Source organism: Dermochelys coriacea, chromosome 10 (assembly GCF_009764565.3).
Source record: "Dermochelys coriacea isolate rDerCor1 chromosome 10, rDerCor1.pri.v4, whole genome shotgun sequence".
Classification (NCBI taxonomy): domain Eukaryota; kingdom Metazoa; phylum Chordata; order Testudines; family Dermochelyidae; genus Dermochelys; species Dermochelys coriacea.
Genome location: NC_050077.1, coordinates 81,799,179 through 81,819,380, shown reverse-complemented (window position 1 = coordinate 81,819,380; position 20,202 = coordinate 81,799,179). Strand labels below are relative to the sequence as shown.

Here is a 20,202-nt window from a genome sequence, read left to right as displayed (position 1 = left end):
AGAGAGATTGAAGTGTTCTCCAACTGGTTTTTGAATGTTATAATTCTTGACGTCTGATTTGTGTCCATTCATTCTTTTACGTAGAGACTGTCCAGTTTGGCCAATGTACATGGCAGAGGGGCATTGCTGGCACATGATGGCATATATCACATTGGTAGATGCGCAGGTGAAGGAGCCTCTGATAGTGTGGCTGATGTGATTAGGCCCTATGATGGTATCCCCTGAATAGATATGTGGACAGAGTTGGCAACGGGCTTTGTTGCAAGGATAGGTTCCTGGGTTAGTGGTTCTGTTGTGTGGTGTGTGGTTGCTGGTGAGTATTTGCTTCAGATTGGGGGGCTGTCTGTAAGCAAGGACTGGTCTATCTCCCAAGATCTGAGAGAGCGATGGCTCGTCCTTCAGGATAGGTTGTAGATCCTTGATGATGCGTTGGAGGGGTTTTAGTTGGGGGCTGAAGGTGATGGCTAGTGGCGTTCTGTTGTTTTCTTTGTTGGGCCTGTCCTGTAGTAGGTGACTTCTGGGTACTCTTCTGGCTCTGTCAATCTGTTTCTTCACTTCAGCAGGTGGGTACTGTAGTTGTAGGAATGCATGATAGAGATCTTGTAGGTGTTTGTCTCTGTCTGAGGGGTTGGAGCAAATGCGGTTATATCGTAGCGCTTGGCTGTAGACAATGGATCGAGTGGTATGATCTGGATGAAAGCTAGAGGCATGTAGGTAGGAATAGCGGTCAGTAGGTTTCCGATATAGGGTGGTGTTTATGTGACCATCGCTTATTAGCACCGTAGTGTCCAGGAAGTCTCAGAACTGTAGCTATGGTGCTGGCGGTCTATGTAGTTCTGATAGCGCTCCAGGCTGTTAGAAAGAGATGAGTTTCCTTTGATCCTGTTCACTATCATTTCAAGAAAAACTAAAAAAAACCACAGAAAGGATGCCAACTATTAAAGAATTCTGGTCACTGTGCATTTCAGCAACAAATAAAAACCACCCGCATCAACAGAAACCACTTTAGCATTGAGCAATAGGTTCCAAAAAAACAAACACAACCTGATGTACTTAAATATTCTGTTATTGATTTACTTTGTTTTACAAGGTAACATTGAAAAAAATTAAATGTACACAAGCTTGAAATGTATTTTCAGTTGCAGTGAACGGTTTTGCAGTCACAGGGCGACCTGGAGTTATCTGCTTGGGGGCTGTGATGGGGCGGACTGGCCTCGCACTGGGACTGAGAGAATTAACCCTTCCCTGCTGGCAGAGGAAGCCACGCCCCTGAGGCTCTGCTGGACATGCTTCAACAGGGAGTCAAGTATAAAAGCCTGCAGAGCTGCTCAGTCAGGGCTGGTGGCTGAGGAAGGAGGATGCTCAGTGGAGGCTCCAGCCCAGGAGCAGTGGTGACTCGTAAGGGAGGGAGCTGAGGGGCCAAGAAGTGGGACCAGAGACTGGCAGCTGAGGGAACCCCAGGAAGCGCCGGGGGCTGAAGATCCTGATGCCACAGGGACTGCTACGCTTGGAGAACTGGTAGGAAGTGATTCAGGAAAGGGAAGGGAGTGGTATCTCCCACCACTCTGAGGGCAGTGTGTTGTGGTAGGATTCCCTGCTGACCCGGGGTGGATCACACAGTCAATGACATGGTCCTGGGTTGGAGCCCGGTGGGCCCGGGCTCCTCTACCGGGGTCACTAAACCCCCTCTTTTTTGTGACGACAGTTCACTGACCCATCTCTTACTCAAAGGAGACAGATGAACTCCATCCGCTAGGCCACACTATCCTACGAGGGAAGAGGACTTAGAGGGACTCTGGCCCTCAGGCCACACTGCTTTAGGAGCGCACTATAGAGACTCTGGCTGCTAAACCACGCTATCCCACCGGGAGACTCAGGCCATTGGACCACACTGCTTTAGGAGTGCAGTATAGGGACTCCAGCCGCTAGACCACGCTATCCCACCAGGGGAAGAAGATTTAGAGGGACTCTGGCCATTGCACCATACAGCCCTGACTACCAGGGAGGCGGTAGAACCAGTGTAGAAGCCGGGAGGTGGGGTTAACCTCGCCCTCCCCAGAATCAAAGGGGTTGACGAGGTACAAAAGCCGCCACAGAGGTGTTTGGTAACTCTTTGCCACAACTGTTCTGTTTATGAAACCAGGAAGTCAGCCTTGGTACACTAGTTACAAGGCCTCCATTCTGCAATTGGATTCACATAGAGAGACAGTTGTGCCTGCAAGGGCATGGTCTAAACCTGTGTCAGAATGGTCTAGGCTATAATTCTCTAGCAACATGATAATATGGGCATAGAACAGAACCTGGTTCCTTTGCACTAATGAACCTGGTTCCTTTGCACTAATGAACCTGGTTCATTTGCACTGAGACTACCCACCCATTGGGAATCAGCAAATAAGGGACTAATATAAAACCTGCACACCCATGCAAGGAGAATGCTTTATAAGCATACCTTGTTTATGTATGGTCAATGGTAGATTAGCTAACATTTGTGACACTAGGCATTATCCAGAGTAATCCTTTCTTAAAGGAAAAAATGGGGTGGGGCAGGGAGTCTTGTACCATGACACCTGACTGCAACATGAAGGAACTAATCAAGAGATATGTCCAGGAGGAGGTACTTGGAGGATGTGGCCCTAAGGTATCATGATACAGTTTCATAATGGTTCTGATCCTGTTCTCACTTCATTATTTTTAGGTTTCTCTACACATCCATTAAAATAAGGAAAATAATTAGACCTTGCATTTGCCAGAGAGTTTTTGCCTCTGATTTAAATTGGGATCAGACTCTGGCCCAATATGATATAATCTGTGCAAAGCAACTTAAACATTCAATGGGAAGTTGGATGTTTTTGAGCACAGAGCATTCTGTATTGGAAAAGGTCAGGAAGGGCAGGCCAGGGCTGGCCGGAGAGTGAGTGTCAGCCAGTCTAATTTTCTGTGTCAACTCTGAAAATTAGATAAACAATGACAAACCAGGATTTTTAAATGAACTTGTCACATCTTATTTTCTTGATAAAGGATTCATTTTTCTCTGTCCCAACAGAGAGGTTAACTCTTTAAGAGGTAAGTATCTATTAGACGGTGCCGTAAATGGTTTACACATCTAAAATGAAAACAAAAAGGCATGAAGAGTCCAAATGCAGAACCTTGACAGTTAGAGAGAATTGTCCTTGAAACGTCAATAATTTAGCCTGACCAATTAAACAGCTATTATGCAAGGGGAACAGTTCCATAACTGTATTCATCTTTAAAATTACAGATTTTTTTCACACAGTTGTCATCATGTCTGAAAATATCCTTCCTAACACTAACTCCCTTCCTCCGCCCATTGCAACAGATTTTAAATTATATTCCTCAGCAGGTTTACAAACAGACTGGTTCTTTCCAAACACGCAGCACTTTTCCATAAGGTGTTTACATGCTTCATTGTTGAAGGCATGCAGCACACAGGATGGACACTGGCAAGACCACTACTCCATGTGGATAAAATTAACCCTTTGGAGAGGTCGAGCATAAAGCCTTTGCACCCTCAAAATAGGGCTCAAGCAGATCTCAAATGGTGCGTAGGCTTTGTACTGGCCCTCTGCACAAGGGTGAATTTCACCACCTGGACTACCTCCAAACACGTAATCTAAGACATCGCTGCTGTTGTTATATGTATTGAAGATAGCTCCTAGAGGCCCCAGTCAAGGATCAGGGCTCCACTTTGCCATGTGCTAGAGTACACGCATACAATGCAAGGATGGCTGTTGTGTAAATAATCTGTCTTGCCCAACCAGACACTGTTCCTTTAACTGCCACTCATTGGGGCAGAGACCGCCTTTTTTGTTCGTTGTTTGCACACACTTAGCACAAAGGGGCCCTGGGCCATTGCTTGATAGAGATATATAGCACATAATATGGATATGAACAATTTGGTGAAATGTCTTTAACTCCAGAGAACTTAAACCATATAATAGAGAGTATTTACTGTATTACCTTGAACGGTCAAATTACTAGAGGGAAGTATTGCATGGATCAAGACATTTGAGTTTACTGCTTTGGGTGGAGAAACTAAAAGATGGCGAATTATCAACAAATGCGAGTTACATTTCCTTGCACATCCTGACATCTTGTGCTAACATCTTTAAAATAGTCTTCATTCAGAATGGTACCAAGTACAGACAAATGGAAAGTAAGACATTAATATAATCCTAATAAATAAAAAAAGAATACCTGTTATTAGGGGGATTATGCTTTTATGTTAATGACTGGCTGATATGAAGCAGAACAAGAATAGCCTGACAAATTAGAAACGGCAATCAAAGGAGCTGTGCACTTATGCCAGGCATTTGTTGGCAAATAACCAGGACCGGCTCTAGGCACTAGCAAACCAAGCGCATGCTTGGGGTGGCACATTTCCAGGGGTGGCATTCTGGCCATCCCTTTTTTTCCGCCCCTGGCCCCGCTCACTCAACCAATGAGCCTCTGCGTGGGGCGGGGGGCTCAGAGCAGGGGTCCCGGCCCAGGGGCGGTCCCTGCCCTGGCCCTCTGCTTCCGGGGCAGCGGGGCGATGTGGCCCCTGCAGCACATCTCACAAGCAGCAGAGGAGCCAGAGCCGAGCAGAGCCCGGGATCGGAGCAGGACCCGCTGCCCCAGGCGGCTCAGCGCTGGGTGCGTGTCCCGGGTCCACCCCCCTCCCTGTGGCTGATCCGCCCCCCAGCCCCTCTGTCAGTTACTGTCCCCTCTGCAGGGGTAGGGCCGGGTCTGAGATCAGGCTGGGGGCCCATGGGCGGGATGTAAAGCCCCGAGCACCTCACTCCAAACACTGCTATAACATTACACATTCTTTTAACATTACCAGTATCAGTGGCCTCTGGTGAGCGCAGTTTCTCAAAACTGAAATTACTAAAAAATTGTTTGAGGTCCACCATGTCTCAAAATCGTTTGTCAGGACTCGTATTCATTTCAATTGAAAGTACCATTGCAAAAAATTTAGATTTCACTACATTACTAAAAGACGATGCAAGTATAAAAACCAGAAAAATTCAGTTCATATAAATTCTTTTAATTTATGAAAAACTGGGTGCACCGGAAGACGCTACTGTTTTTCATTACAGTGTGTAGTTGAACCCAAATTGTTGGTAATTGTGATTTTGTTAAAATTAAAGGAGTACACTAGTAGGAAATTGTTTTATTTCACTAACTACAAATTCTCTGTTTTCATTTTTTTTAAATTTTAAACAGTCAAAAAAACCCCAAACAAACAAAAAAACCTCCTGCGAAGTGCAAATATGTGTAAAAGCCAAAAAAAAGGGGGGGTTGGCCAAAATTTTTTTTGCTTGGGGTGGCAAAAAACCTAGAGACGGCCATGCAAATAACCACTGCTGCTGTTATTTACAACAGTATCACTTCTCTAAAACCCTCTTGCAAGACTGGGCTGGGCTCAATTTCTTAACACACTGTCAAATTACGTATTTTCATTTAAAAGTCTGAATTCAGCATAACAAAAAATCATAAGATCCCAACTGTTGCACTGGGACACAGATTACGAAGATGACAGCAGTGCCTTTAGACAGCATTTCAAATACAGTTTATTAGTGTGTGATACGAAAAGGGTATTTTTATTGCATGATATAATGCAATGGGACCGTGGGCGCTCTGCAGAAAGACCTTGCACTCAGAAGTGTAATGAACCCCTAGTCCAAAAAACATTATACTGTACATTAACCTATCATTAATGACACATTAGGGCTAGGGGCATTGCACGCTTGCTGGTCAGGGCTCCATCAGGACAGTATAGAGAAAACTACATTGTCTTCACAGGCTTAAAACAAATAGAGAAAATAAATATTACTGATAGCTACAGGCTGCTTTAAAGGAAGTTCATTCTCCACTTAACATGCAATTTTGATAGCCCATTCTTTTTTTAAAAAGGGAAAGAAAGAATACAATGCAGCAGTTTATTAAGTAGTATTAGAAATGGCATTTAAACACTTTAAAACAATAAGTGAAAGTCTCCATGAGGCTTCAACATGGATATTTCCATGAACAGAACACATAAAAAGCCATAGCATCTTTAAACAAAACAAAACAAAACAAACAAAATCCTGAAACCTTCTCCTCTTCAGCTCATCCTTTATTCACTTTATAAACTTTCATGCCAACCCATCCCACCTGGTATGTCTGGGGATTCAGTCAGTACCACCTTTTTCTCCATGTATCAGTAAGTGCACTTTGGTTTAAACATTACAAAACCACTATGACATCTGTTATATTCTTCAAATGGTCTTTGACACTTGGGATTTTTCAGTCCTTTCTCCAACCTATGAAGCCCATCCTACCCCAATGACAACCACCCTCAGGCAAAGAAAGACTAGATCAGCCACCCCACAACACTTTGGCCGGATCCCAAGAAAACCTGGACAATCCTTCCTTAATTGGCTTGAAGAGTGAGATAGACACTCCTCCAGCAACATCCTATAGCTTAAGGAAACATGCACTGAGCTAAAAGACCATGAGTTCCAGGCCCCAGCTCTTCCTCTGACTGCTGTTAGTATTTCTGTTCCCTTTGTAACGCTCATTATTAATCAACGCCTCAGACCGTAGGGGAGGTAACTACCATTCAGACCTTTTGCAGATAGAACACCAGAGATTGCACAAGGCTCTTCAGACACAGCTGGGAACAGAAATCAGATCTCTAATATAAGAGATGCAAGTCAACTATCCGGTCACATGGCTTTTCAGAAGGTACATGCAAAATCAGGTGCTTGTGTAACACACATTAACACAGGCTGGCTCTGTGTCACCCTTTAGTGGCAAGGCCACATATAGAAGTTTTGAGTTTGCTACCACCTCCAGTGGTAAAGGCTGTTAGATCCTGAGACCCCAGATTCAGTTCCTATGGACAACCCAAACAGGGAAATTATTCAACTTGGTTGTGACCATGTTCTGCTCTCTCAGCCAGAAGTAGCCACCAGGAATCCTGATGTCTAACATTCTATTGTTGTATCGCAACAGCTGTGTAATTCACTGGCAAAGTGTGTATTTTGTCTTCCTCGATAGGCTGGTCCACACAGAGGTTAACAGCATGTTTCCCTCCACCAATGACTTCTGTGGCTGAAGTGGCATAAAGCTGTAAAAGTCATGAGTTCAAACGCTGCTGATGACCCATGTGGACCATGGAGTATATAAATTAGTGCAAAGACTTTGGAGTAATTGTTGGAATTATTTTATGTTGCAAAAATTTGGACTTAAAAGTGAATTTAGATGTTGTGTTAATATCTAACGTGTACGCCTACCCATATTATAATCACACATTCACTTGCAGTGTAGACGTATCCTATATATCTAGAACCATAGTCTTCAAACTGCAGGTCGCGATCCAGTACTGGGTCGCAGCATGTAAGGCACTGGGTCGTGGTGGCTCTGGTCAGCACCGCTGACTGGGCTGTTAAAAGTCCCGTTGGCGGTGCTGCCAGGCTAAGGCAGGATAGTCTCTACCTGTTCTGACCCTGCACTGTGCCCCAGAAGCAGCCAGCAGATCCAGCTCCTAGGTGGGGGGGGGGCCCCACAGGGTTCCACATGCTGCTCCCGCCCCAAGCACTGGCTCCGCACTCCCATTGGCCAGTTCCTGGCCAATGGGAGCTGTGGGAGAGAGAGGGCAGTGCCTGCAGGCGAGAGCTGCACGCAACAGCTTGCGTGCCTCCGCCTAGGAGCTGCCCTGCTGCTGGCCGCTTCTTGGGCGCAGCGCGGTCTGCGATGCCGGGATAGGCAGGAAGCCTGCCTTAACAGCCCCGCTGTGCTGCTGACCAGGAGCTGCCCGAGGTAAGCCCATGCCCCAATCCCCTACCCCAGCCCTGAGCCCCCTCCAAACCCGGAGCCCCTTCCTCTACCCCAAACCCCTCACTCCCAGCTCCGGTGGGTTGCGGGCATCAACAACTTTCTTCCACTGGGTTGTCAGAAAAAAATGTTTGAAAACCACTGCTCTAGATGAACACCAGTTTGTGTAAGCTTCAAAAAGATCAGCACTTGATTTAACAGACATCCCTTTCCAGAAAGGAAACCTCATTCTTTAAAGAATACCATTAGCACTGATGACACAATGTTAGGGCCTCGCTAATGAGCTCCGGTGCCTTTCATCTGTAGGTCACCAGTTTGAATCCAGCCAAGTTTAGTACAGATTAAAAGTGGTTCCTCTGTAATGGCGGTTTGGTGGTTCCTATACGAGATCAGTTTGGTGTGCCCCACTTCTCAGGTCCTACCTCAGAATCTCAGCACCATGCTGTGCGCTAGACTTGGAGCAGGGACTGTGTTCACACAGTATTAACACAATGGCGCCCCAATCTCAATTGGGCGCTATAGCAAAAGCCAACGTTAGGTTATGATAAATGTGCGAGAGTTGCCAACACTATAATTATCACACACTAATTAAGGGGAATGGGAGAGTTCAAAAATCAGGAGAAAAAAACAACCCGCACCTCTACCTACCATCAACCAAAAAAATAATCTTTTACAAAATAAAGAAACAAACAAAACCTAAGACTTCTTGACCCATAGCACCTGTAGCCTGTGCTGGCCTGGAGAGTAAATAAGGACTTAAATTTTATTCAGAGACTTGTATGTACAGGGAGAGTTATAAAATGGTAGAGATCAGTGGTATTCCCTGGACACATGATAAAGCAGGTACGTGAGCATATCTATAAGCAAAATCAAATGTTAAAGTTTCCATTCTGCTTCTGCATTAGCTTATTTTGAACAATTAAAAGAACAGCCCCACCGTGAGGATACACTTCCAGGTGTCTGTTAAAATGCTGAATTTGTTTGTTGCATGGCCTCCCTAACATACACTGTAATTAAAATGTTGATTACTAAACGGTTTAAATATATGACAGACAATGCAGTTAAAGCCTACAGTTAGGTCAATATGTGATTTAGATTTGCCATTTATAAACCCTCATTTAAATTTTGCATACATTAATCACTACCATACTTCAATGTTCTGATATCCACCTGACTACACTATTCAAATAAAACTTGCTGCCCCAGGGAAATCCTACTTATTCTTAATTGTTTTGAGGCTTTGATGGGCTTTTAATCTAAGATTAATTTATGCAATTTTAAATAACTCTTCTTATGATTAATAAGCTTGAAAATTAAAAAGAGTCTAAAGCAATTATAATGAGCATTTGGTCATAACCTCATTAGGAGAAGGAGTGAAGGATACAGCTCTGAAATTCTTACAAGACTACAATTTAAGGTTACTTTCAGAGAAGTCAAACATAGTTCTTGAAATTGCAAAGGCAGATTAGCCTAGGTCAGTGTCAGAACTATGGTCATCTAGATTACCATACTAATGATTTTATCTCAATGGTGACAGATAAGATGTTGAAAAGAGGTAAAAATACTGGCAAATGAACAATGCTGCAAAGTACTTAAGCCCTTGGAGTGGTTTTCCATTATCTGTGTTTAGATATCATATGGGCTTTCAGAAGTGCCCTGGTCATTTTTTGGTATTTGTATCTTTATCTCTGAATCAACTTCTTGCAAGGCCGTGTCACTCATTTTCCACTGCCCTACTCTTGTCCGGGCTCCAAACCAGAGAGATTGCTCCAGTCGAGAGGTTTCAGAGTAGCAGCCGTGTTAGTCTGTATTCGCAAAAAGAAAAGGAGTACTTGTGGCACCTTAGAGACTAACAAATTTATTAGAGCATAAGCTTTCGTGAGCTACAGCTCACTTCATCGGATGCATTTGGTGGAAAAAACAGAGGAGAGATTTATATACACACACAGAGAACATGAAACAATGGGTTTATCATACACACTGTAAGGAGAGTGATCACTTAAGATGAGCTATTACCAGCAAGTGTGTGGGGGGAGGAAGAAAACCTTTTGTGGTGATAATCAAGGTGGGCCATTTCCTGCAGCTAACAAGAACGTCTGAGGAACAGTGGGGGATGGAGGGGGGGAAATAGTTTTACCTTGTGTAATGACCCATCCACTCCCAGTCTCTATTCAAGCCTAAGTTAATTATATCTAGTTTAATTAATTCCAGTTCAGAAGTCTCTCGTTGGAGTCTGTTTTTGAAGTTTTTTTTGGTTGAAGAATAGCCACTCTTAGATCTGTAATCGAGTGACCAGAGAGACTGAAGTGTTCTCCGACTGGTTTTTGAATGTTATAATTCTTGACGTCTGATTTGTGTCCATTTATTCTTTTACATAGAGACTGTCCAGTTTGAACAATGTACATGGCAGAGGGGCATTGCTGGCACATGATGGCATATATCACATTGGTAGATGCGCGGGTGAACGAGCCTCTGATAGTGTGGCTGATGTGATTAGGCCCTATGATGGTGTCCTGAATAGATATGTGGACAGAGTTGGCTCCGGGCTTTGTTGCAAGGATAGGTTCCTGGCTTAGTGTTTCTGTTGTGTGGTGGCTGGTGAGTATTTGCTTCAGGTTGGGGAGCTGTCTGTAAGCAAGGACTGGCCTGTCTCCCAAGATCTGTGAGAGTGATGGGTCGTCCTTCAGGATAGGTTGTAGATCCTTGATGATGCGTTGGAGAGGTTTTAGTTGGCGGGCTGAAGATGATGGCTAGTGGTGTTCTGTTATTTTCTTTGTTGGGCCTGTCCTGTAGTAGGTGACTTTTGGGTACTCTTCCGGCTCTGTCAATCTGTTTCTTCACAATTAACTTAGGCTTGAATAGAGACTGGGAGTGGATGGGTCATTACACAAAGTAAAGCTATTTCCCCATGTTATTTCCCCCACCCCCGCCCACTGTTCCGCAGACGTTCTTGTCAACTGCTGGAAATGGTCCACCTTGATTATCACCACAAAAGGTTTTCTTCCTCCTGCCACTGGTAATAGCTCATCTTAAGTGATCACTCTCCTTACGGTGTGTATGATAAAACCCATTGTTTCATGTTCTCTGTGTGTATATAAATCTCCCCACTGTATTTGCCACTGAATGCATCCGATGAAGTGAGTTGTAGCTCACGAAAGCTTATGCTCAAATAAATTTGTTCGTCTCTAAGGTGTCACAAGTACTCCTTTTCTTTTTGCGAATACCGACTAACATGGCTGCTACTCTGAAACCTGTCATCATGCAGGACATTCCTCAGTCTCATGCCTCCAGTGAAAATCGTATGAAAACCTCCCCTGGCTCCTAACATTTTTGATCCTCATCTACACTGCAAAACTTACCCCACGCGGCAGCAAGTCTCAGAGTCTGGGTCAGCTGACTAGATTCACCCTGCGGGGCTAAAAATAGCAGCACAGATGTTCTCACAGGGGCTGAAGCCTGAGCTCTGAAACCCAGCGATGGGGCAGGGAGGAGCCCTCAGAGTCTGGCTCCACCCCGAGTGGTAATGTTCACACTGCTATTTTTAGCCCCATAGCGTGAACCCCATAAGCCCATGTCAATTGATCCAACCTCTTAGACTTGCTGCAGCAGGCTTCTTTTTGGCAGTGTATATATACCCGAGACAGGATTAGGTCACTGCAGAGGCCTCTGAGATTGAGGCAGGACTAAAAGCTCTCCAGCTGACCTATACCTGCCTCAGAGGGTCAACTGCAGTGAGTTAAAGAAGTTTCTTGCATGACTCTTTCCCGAGACAGAAAATCCAGCAGGAAAATCTGTGTATTGATGGTACCTTTGAAGAATGAGTTCATCATCCATTTTGATGGGTGAAAATCTGGTTACTTTCACAAAGGAGAAAAACTTTTATAGTAAACTCAATCTTCTGTTATGATTTTTAATATACATTATTTACACCTGGTTGACACCTTATTTAAGAATGTATTTAGGCAGCCATTTTTGATACTGCAACAGTATAAATTAGAGAGACCCGACGTTTATTTGGCAACCTGCAGACCATACTTTCCACAGCAATTGCACTTTGATAATTTATTGAAACATCAACTGCCTTCAGCATCCCCTTTGGTGCTTAACTAACAAGCCAGGTGTTAATTGCAGGTAATGACATTTTTCCAGGGTTTATTACTTCTTAAAAGACCAATACAACAAAACTACAAGAAGATTAATATGCCTGCTGTTGATCTGAGCCTTTGCAGCCAGTGCTGAGTCTATAAAGAATAGTATACAGGAAAAAGGAGAGAGTGGCATGTAATCCCATATAAGGCCCTGATTCAGGAAGGTACTTCAGCATGCATCGTACTTCAAGCATCTGTCTAACCCCAAGGGAACTACTTATGTAAGTAAAGTTATGCATGTGCTTTAGTACCGTCTTGAACAGGGCCTATATTTTTCTACTGATTTCAGTGAACTTTGGATCAGGTCTTAGAAAGAAAGTCAAAGTCTACTGTTAATAGATATATTTTCATGAGAAAGAGAAACACCCACCCCTCTTTATAATTAGACAGTTTGACTGGATTTAAAAATTCCTCCTGCAGTCTTTGCCATCCAAACACTGCAGTAGCAAACGCAACATGAGAATCAGAAAAGTGACTGGAAACAAAAGTTAAATTAGTCTATTTTCATCTTCCACAGTGAGTGTAATGCAAACAGTAAATAAGTCAGGTCAACGAAGTCAGCTTATGTCAACTAACTCTGTAAGCATGGGTGGTGGGTATCATAGGCAGGGGTAGGCTGTGCCTCCACAAATAGCCTAGCCCGGCCCAGCCCATGCTCCGTCCCCAGGCCAGGCCCCTTCCTGCCATTCCCAGCACTCTGCCCTGGCTGGCTGCATCCCGCAGAGACTCAGAGCGGCTAGCCCTGGGGCTGCACTGCCTGGTGCTGGGCTGCTCTGGGTTCCTGCAGGAGAGGGGGGCAGAAGAGGAGAGGGAGAGAGGGGCAGAACGGGAGGGGCAGGGCCTGGAGCACAAGGGGAGTGGCCAGGGGCTAGCCTCCCCCAACGGCAGGGTCACCGGCCGCCCATGTCTGTAAATGTCTATACAGCATTGCTCCCCGGAGGTAAATGTCGACCTAATATCTCCACCTCCACGAGAGGCATAGCGCTTAGGTCGATATAGTTAGGGTGACACCGTGTAGACCCTGGGTTACTTATGTCACCTGTCAGCACCACGCAGAGCTAGCAGTTCAGAGCCTGGCACTGAGAGCCCAAGTTCTCAGTGCCGTGCAGCCGGCTCCCAGCATGGAGTTTCATGCGGAGCTGACAACCCAGGCTCTCAGCCCCCGACACTGCCCCACTTAAGTCGGCACAAGCACTTCTGGTGAGGACACGCATTACCGGCAGAAAGACGGTAGTGTGGACATGAAAGACCACAGTAATTACTGCAGTGGCTGTAAGTTGACCTAACATAGGTCGACTTAATTGTGTACTTTAGACCAGGCCAAAGTCTTTTCATTCTAATAATAGACAGTAAAATTAATAACAAGAAAGAATCTTTTTTTAAAACCAGACACACTCTTTAACGTGACACCGTCTCTGTAATGTATATACATATTTGTGAGAGGTATAAAATAATACAAACAAGTATTAAATGACCCAAAGTGAAAACAATGACAAATCATATCCATCTTGTACAGGAAATATATGCACAATGTGTAACTCAAATGAATTGAGGTAAAACTGCACATAAATGAGTAGTCTTAGAAGACACAGACAGCAATGCTACAAACAAAATATCACCACTAGCTACACAAAATATAAATTTTCCTTTAAAACCACACAAGGCCATTGAAATGACCATTCAGATACTCCTGCGGTAACAAATGATCAAGGTCATCAAAATGACTTCCATTTTCAGTCCTGCATTTTCGCAGCACGCTTTTCAAACGAGGCTGCTTACACAAGAAGAAACTCACTCTTTAAAGTTAGCGGGCCAGATCGTCAGTTGGTGTAAACAGACGTCAGTGGAGCTCTGTTAATTTACAGGAGCCGAGGATTTATCTGCACAGCGCCAATTAAATTGTAAATAGGCAGATGCACTTTTATGTGACAATGAACTTTTCCGTATAAGTACTTTGCTATTACTGTCTGGATAAACCTGCCCATTCCAGTGCTGAAGCATCTGCCTTCATTGGGAGTTAAAGCAGAGAGTTCCAGAGGAGAGGCACACAGCTTAAAAAAATCATGTTTAATTTAAAAATTAGAAACTGGAGCAGGCTGTGAGCACAGAGGTTGATTGAAACAAAATTTAAATTCCTGTCAAGCCCATTTAAACACAGGGGCCCTTCATAGACAATTAGCTGCTCCCTGTGAATGCTGAATAAACTCGGGCCTGGTCACTGTTAGAAGAGAGTAGGCCTACTGTGAGGACTGGGGAAAAAATTAACTAAAATCAGATTGTATGAAATATTCAGCCTCTTAGTTTATCACAGGGGTTTGAAAGTGTAAACAAGACAAAAATCGATTCCTCGGTGCCCTCAAATCAATCCCCCAAAATGGTTAGGGCATCTGTTTCTTCTAAATTTTGTTTACTCTGGCAGATTTGCCTTAATTGCAGTTGTTTATCTCCCATTGTCCCCCGGGCCCTAATCTCCCGATTACTAATACTTAACACTCATTTCACATCTAAAGCTACTTCTAATCCTCAACAGGTTTCTCGGGCTCTTAAAATTATTGGAACCATGGAGACAGGAGACACAGCCTCTTTGTGAAAGGAACATTTTCTTATCTACTACCAGCTGGGTCCAATCATCATCAGGGAAGGCTACAACAAAGGTGCTAAAAGGCTCTTTCACAATCACTGCTACTCTTCAGGGAATTCAGTGGATAAAAAAGAGCTTTGATGGAAAAAAATCTGAACAAGAGGGCTATAACAGTCCAGCCAAATAAAGTTACTGTCATAATCAAATGCTGTCAATCACAATAAAAATCCAATTAAAAATGTTTCAGAGCAGCCCTCTTAAGTAGAAAAATATCCTCTATTTATATGCATTTTGCAAAAATTAAAAAAGTAGCATTAACTGATTTTTTTTTTTAAACAACTTCAGGCCCTGATCCTGCAACTGGATTTGTGCACAAGAATCTGCTGGCATGCATCCAATTGCAAAATTGGAGTCAAAGCATACAGGTCACCAAAAGTCTTCAAAAAGAAAAGGATCCGATGAAGTGAGCTGTAGCTCACGAAAGCTTATGCTCTAATAAATTCGTTAGTCTCTAAGTGCCACAAGTACTCCTTTTCTTTTTGCGAATACAGACTAACACGGCTGCTACTCTGAAACCTGTCAAAAGTCTTCAGAAAGTCTTCAGAGGCACAGCCCTCTCTTTTGCTTTATGTATACTGCACTGATAGGCAGCTGTTGTTTCTATTTAATATTTACACTGGAGCTGTACCTACGTGTTCCAGTCACGATTCAGGCCTCAATGGGGCAAGTACTGCACAGAGATATGAAGATCCACTCTTTTATCCTAAAGAACTTAAAATCTATGCAGTGACTGAATCCATTTGCAATTCCATTTTTATTTGGATTAAATAAATTATCAGATTAACAAATCAGTGTTGTATGCCAGCCTGCTGTAGGACTGGCATAAATGACATGATTTTGAACAGACAAGGAGGGGGAGGTAATATCTTTTAGCGGACCAACTTCTACTGGTAAGTGAGACAAGCTTTCAAGCTTACAAAGAGACCTGAAGAAGAGACCTGCGTAGCTTGAGAGCTTGTCTCTCTCATCAACAGAATTTGGTCCAGTAAAAGATATTACCTCACCACTGTCTCTCTCTAATATCCTGGGACCAACACGGCTACAATAACACGGTATACATGATTTTGAACAGACATACAGAACTAAGACAAAGCATGGGAAACAACAGATATGACTATTATTGTAAACTGTGAATTGAAATTCTTCTAAACATAGGGAAAAACAAAAAGTAGTTGACAATTAAAAAAACCACACCCCACTACAAATAAACAAAGCTTTAATGAAGCAGAATTGATATATTTGCAATTTCAGTACCAAAATATGAGGCTTCAAATAATTTTGATGGGACTGGAAAAACTGCAGAAAAACTTAGAAAGAATTCCATTTAGGTCTGCTCTACTTTGAAAATTTAGATGAACCTAGCCACGTTGCTTAGAGGTCTGAAAAAATTCACACCCCTGAACACCATCGTTAAGATGCCATAATCCTGGCTACAGACACAGCTATGTCAATGGAAGAATTCTTCCGCAGACCTAGCTATCGCCACTCAGGGAGGTGGGTTACCTACATGGATGGAAAAAACTCTTCCATCAATGTAGGAAGCATCTATAGCATGGTGCTGCAGCTGTGCTGCTGTAGTGTAGACATAGCCTTATTCTTAAGTTCCTGTACAAGACACTTGTCCCTCAAATTAAACAAACTCTCAAGTCCAATAGATTCTTGGTTCGGAGTTGTCAGATTCATTTTACCAGAAACATTCACTGTGTCATTCTTGCTTATTGCCAATTCATTTCTCTTGGTTTCTTAGATTTTTATACATCTTAAAGTCTCATACAAGCTATTTCTTTCCACATTCCATTGAAAAGTACTAAGATATTCTGAAGCTCTAGGGCATGTGAGAAAGAGCAAGTTAGATTCTCACATTTTCTGCAAAAAATGACTGGTTATACAAACAATGGAACCGTGGAAGCTACTAAACAAATCTAATGCAGTCATGCTAATAATGCTGGCAAGTTAACCTTCCCACAAGCTTAGCTCTTCTAAAATTGCTGGATTCACTGACACTCATGGAATACATTTCTGGATTTTAACAGGTGATTTCTCAAGTGATTAGAAATAAACTAAATCCCATGAATAGCGACAGATTTATTTATTTATTTATTGAAGTGGACTAGGGAATTGGTTGGCCTATACAACTACTTGAAATAATACACAGTTCCCCACTACTATGAGCTACACTGATCAATGAAAATGATGACTAATGTACAATGAATGGTAAAAAAAAGACACTAAACACAGAGGATGAAATGCTGAAGTTTTGTCATTGATTTCAAGTGGAGCCAGGTTTTCATCCAGAACCTCTTGTCCGCAAAAGATGAAGCCTGTTAGCTTGAAAGTTTCTCATATTTGTGTCAGCTACAATGCCTGTGTCTGTTTCATTTCCTTAGGAAACCTGAAGACAGACCTATCACATCTTAAATATGCTTAGTGTCTACCAGAGTTCTCCTTGTCATGGTCTGAACTAGGATCACTGTGACAGAGGACAAACTAAATGCTTGCAAACAAAGCCATTCATCAGGAGTTCAAGCATAGACAATTTGACACAGGACAAACCTTCTCTGTTAGGAGATTCCTGTACCAACTGATTTCCCAGTAAACTAAGTTGTATGTAAGTGATTAAGAATTGAAAACTCTTGACTCACTGTGATCAGGGAATGGCAGGTAAATTTTATCTATCTATAATATCTCTTAAAAAGATTTACTAGACATGTTTGTGGAAAACAAAGCTTGTTTCCGAAGGTTACACAGCCCTCTGTTCTTTCACAAGTGTTAATGTCATCAAAAAATTACAACTGTCTCAAGCATTCAGTCAATGCTTCCATTGTTGTATTTCTGTGCAATTACAGAGCTCAAATAAAATGACTTGCTGGTGGATTCCTGTTTATAAATACAAACAATTGATTCCTGTTTTGGCTTTTACTCGGAGATGTTTCAACAGGAAAGCCATATACGGTTATATTATTTCCTCCCTCAATTTTTAAGGTGCAGTTAAAATCTTCACCGTATGTCATATGCAACAGGCAAACTCAGTGAGCAGAAACCAAGTTCGGAATAATTTGTTTATTATTATTGCTATTTTATATGGTCCCTGGTTTATATTCTTATATTTTCAATCTACTGTATTTGGGAAAATATAAGCAAATCAGCATCTGTTACAGAGAATTCACATTTCAATGACCTTAAGAAAACTTAATAAAATATAGAAGCAAATTATCAATCTGAAAAATATTAACTGCACCTAAGGAGACAAGACAGCTGGTTCTGGTTATTACCCTGAAATTGTTAGAGAGGGACTGTTTGTTAAACTTAAGACTGTGATAGGCTTCCAGAATTTCAGGAAAAACATGATTTTCAGTAGTTAATATTTTTATTTATACAAACTATATAATTTACCATTAATCCCTACTAATCAATAAAGTATCAGCAAAAATAAATAAATAAATACATAAACAAACAGAAATGATCCTAAAATATATATTGCTTGGACTGTTTTTTTTTAAAAAAAGGAGAAAAAAAGCTACAAGTGAGAATTTTAACTAAAAGACCAAAGACAAAAATTAACATATTTATGTAAAGTTAATTCAATGTAAAATTTTAAATTGATTTTGCTGCAATGGCTAATTGGTTCCTGGACAAAAGCTCTGCACCTTTCTACCAGACCCTTCTCTGAGAAATCTGAACTCCATCACCGTGGATGTGCCCTTTTATGCACCCAAAGTAAAATGCAAAGAAATAACTGCTACCTACATGGCTTTTGGTATCTCAAATCCCATTCTATTCCGTAAAATCACTTACATTACAAAATAATCACAGGAAGCAAAGCATAATTCCATCGTGCGTTAGTCGTAAACCCGACAAGGAAATTCTACAGTTCTGCTTGCACGCTCTGAAAAGTGCATGGAATCTGCAAAACACAAGGCCATCCTTACACCCAAAGAAGAGAAGGGTTTTAAACAATCACTAAGGCAGAATAGGGGATATCATAAAGACAATTTCTGCGCTAGCTTGTTTTCTGAAACTCTCTTTGCCACTGAGCAGCTAGAACAGATAATAACTATTAGTAAATCAAACTCCTGCAATATCCAGCTGTGTCTCACACATTTACATACAGATAGAATGGGTATATGTTTTTAATATGTATGCGATACGTACTTTTACCACAGCTGAAGTGCATGCTACAAAGGAGGAGGAGAATGGGAATGGAATCAGCATGAGATAATAAAGTGGCCTAGATAAAGTATTAGCCAGCGATTGATCTCAAACAGGGGATGCTGCTTCTCTCTGACCTGATTACTTACTATGCATAGATTCCATTAAATAGAGCTTAGAAATGGAAAGCTTCTGAAAAATACCGTAAATGCACAGACAGCATCCTGAGCTAAATCAGTGAGTGAATACATACCCACATGTACAGTACATGTGTGCGGTTCAAACTGTACCTGCATAACCTCATCCGACTATCTTATTACATAAACATGTACCCATTCCAGGCAGAGTCAGCCTTGAAACCCTGGATAGATTTATTTTTAAAATGAAAAAAAGCAAGCAAATCCATCTTTTTATTAAAACTAGGCTCTCTTTTTCTCCCTTGCACAGAATAATTGTTTGTTGGGGTATTCCAATATCTTGTGCAGACTTCTGCTATGTTGAAGCAGCGTATTGTGTTTTATTTAATCTGACTCCATGTCTGTATCTGTATATGGACTCACACAACACTCAAAGAAAGAGCATGATAGAGAGAAAAAAACAGCCACAATAAGAATACCGCTGAGTCTCCCCACTGGTGAATTATGAAGATTATTCTTCTCCTAGGAAGGAAGACTTTTCTCATAGCTCACTGAAATGACTTTCTTTTTCCTCCATGAGAAGTTGGTTAATTTGAAATACTTTAAAATAATTAAATCACCGCATATGTTCCTGTATAAACTGAGAAACTGATGCCATCAATTCAAGGCAAAAAATTTATTTGTTTTTTTTGGTGAGTGGGCCAAAGAAAAGGCACACTGACTGAGCTTAACCATAGGTAGGGCCCTACCAAATTCACAGTCCATTTTGGTCAATTTTAAATCGCAATTTTCATGATTTCAGCTACTTAAATCTGAAATTTCAGGGTGTTGTAATTGTCGGGGTCCTGACCCGAAAAGAAGTTGTTGGGGGGGGTCCAGGTACTGCTACCCTTACTGCAGCGCTGCTGCTGGCGACGGCGCTGCCTTCCGAGCTGGGCAGCTGGAGAGCGGCCGCTGCTGGCCAGGAGTCCAGCTCTAAAGGCAGAACTGCTGCCAGCAGCAGCGCAGAAGTAAGGAAGGATGGCATGGTACAGTATTGCCACCCTTACTTCTGCGCTGCTGCCTGCAGAGCTGGGCCTTCAGTCAGCAGCCACCACGCTCCGGCCACCCAGCTCTGAAGGCAGTCGTACAAAAGTAAGGGTGACATGGTATGGTATTGCCATCCTGATTTCTGTGCTGCTATGGTGGGGTGCTACCTTCAGAGCTTGGCACCTAGCCTACAGCCACTGCTCTCTGGCCACCGGCTCTGAAGGCAGTGCAGAATCAAGGGTGGCAATACTGCAACCCACAAAAATAACCTTGTGAC

The 20,202-nt window shown here is 42.5% G+C and overlaps 1 protein-coding gene across 7 annotated transcripts in view; it reads right to left on the bottom strand.

The window, feature by feature from the left end:
- Positions 1-20,202, bottom strand: part of MAP2K5 (mitogen-activated protein kinase kinase 5) — a 209,842-nt gene that overhangs the window by 13,249 nt on the left and 176,391 nt on the right. Inside the window, exon 22 of one of the 7 annotated variants that reach the window (XM_038419773.2) lies at positions 18,415-18,514. The exons of 5 other annotated variants lie outside the window; for them this stretch is intronic. In XM_038419773.2, the coding sequence (XP_038275701.1) occupies positions 18,476-18,514 (39 nt within the window). In that variant the 3' untranslated portion in view covers positions 18,415-18,475. Of the gene's footprint in view, positions 1-18,414; positions 18,515-20,202 lie in introns of those variants that run through there. One more of the 7 variants, XR_006274574.1, reaches the window with a different exon arrangement.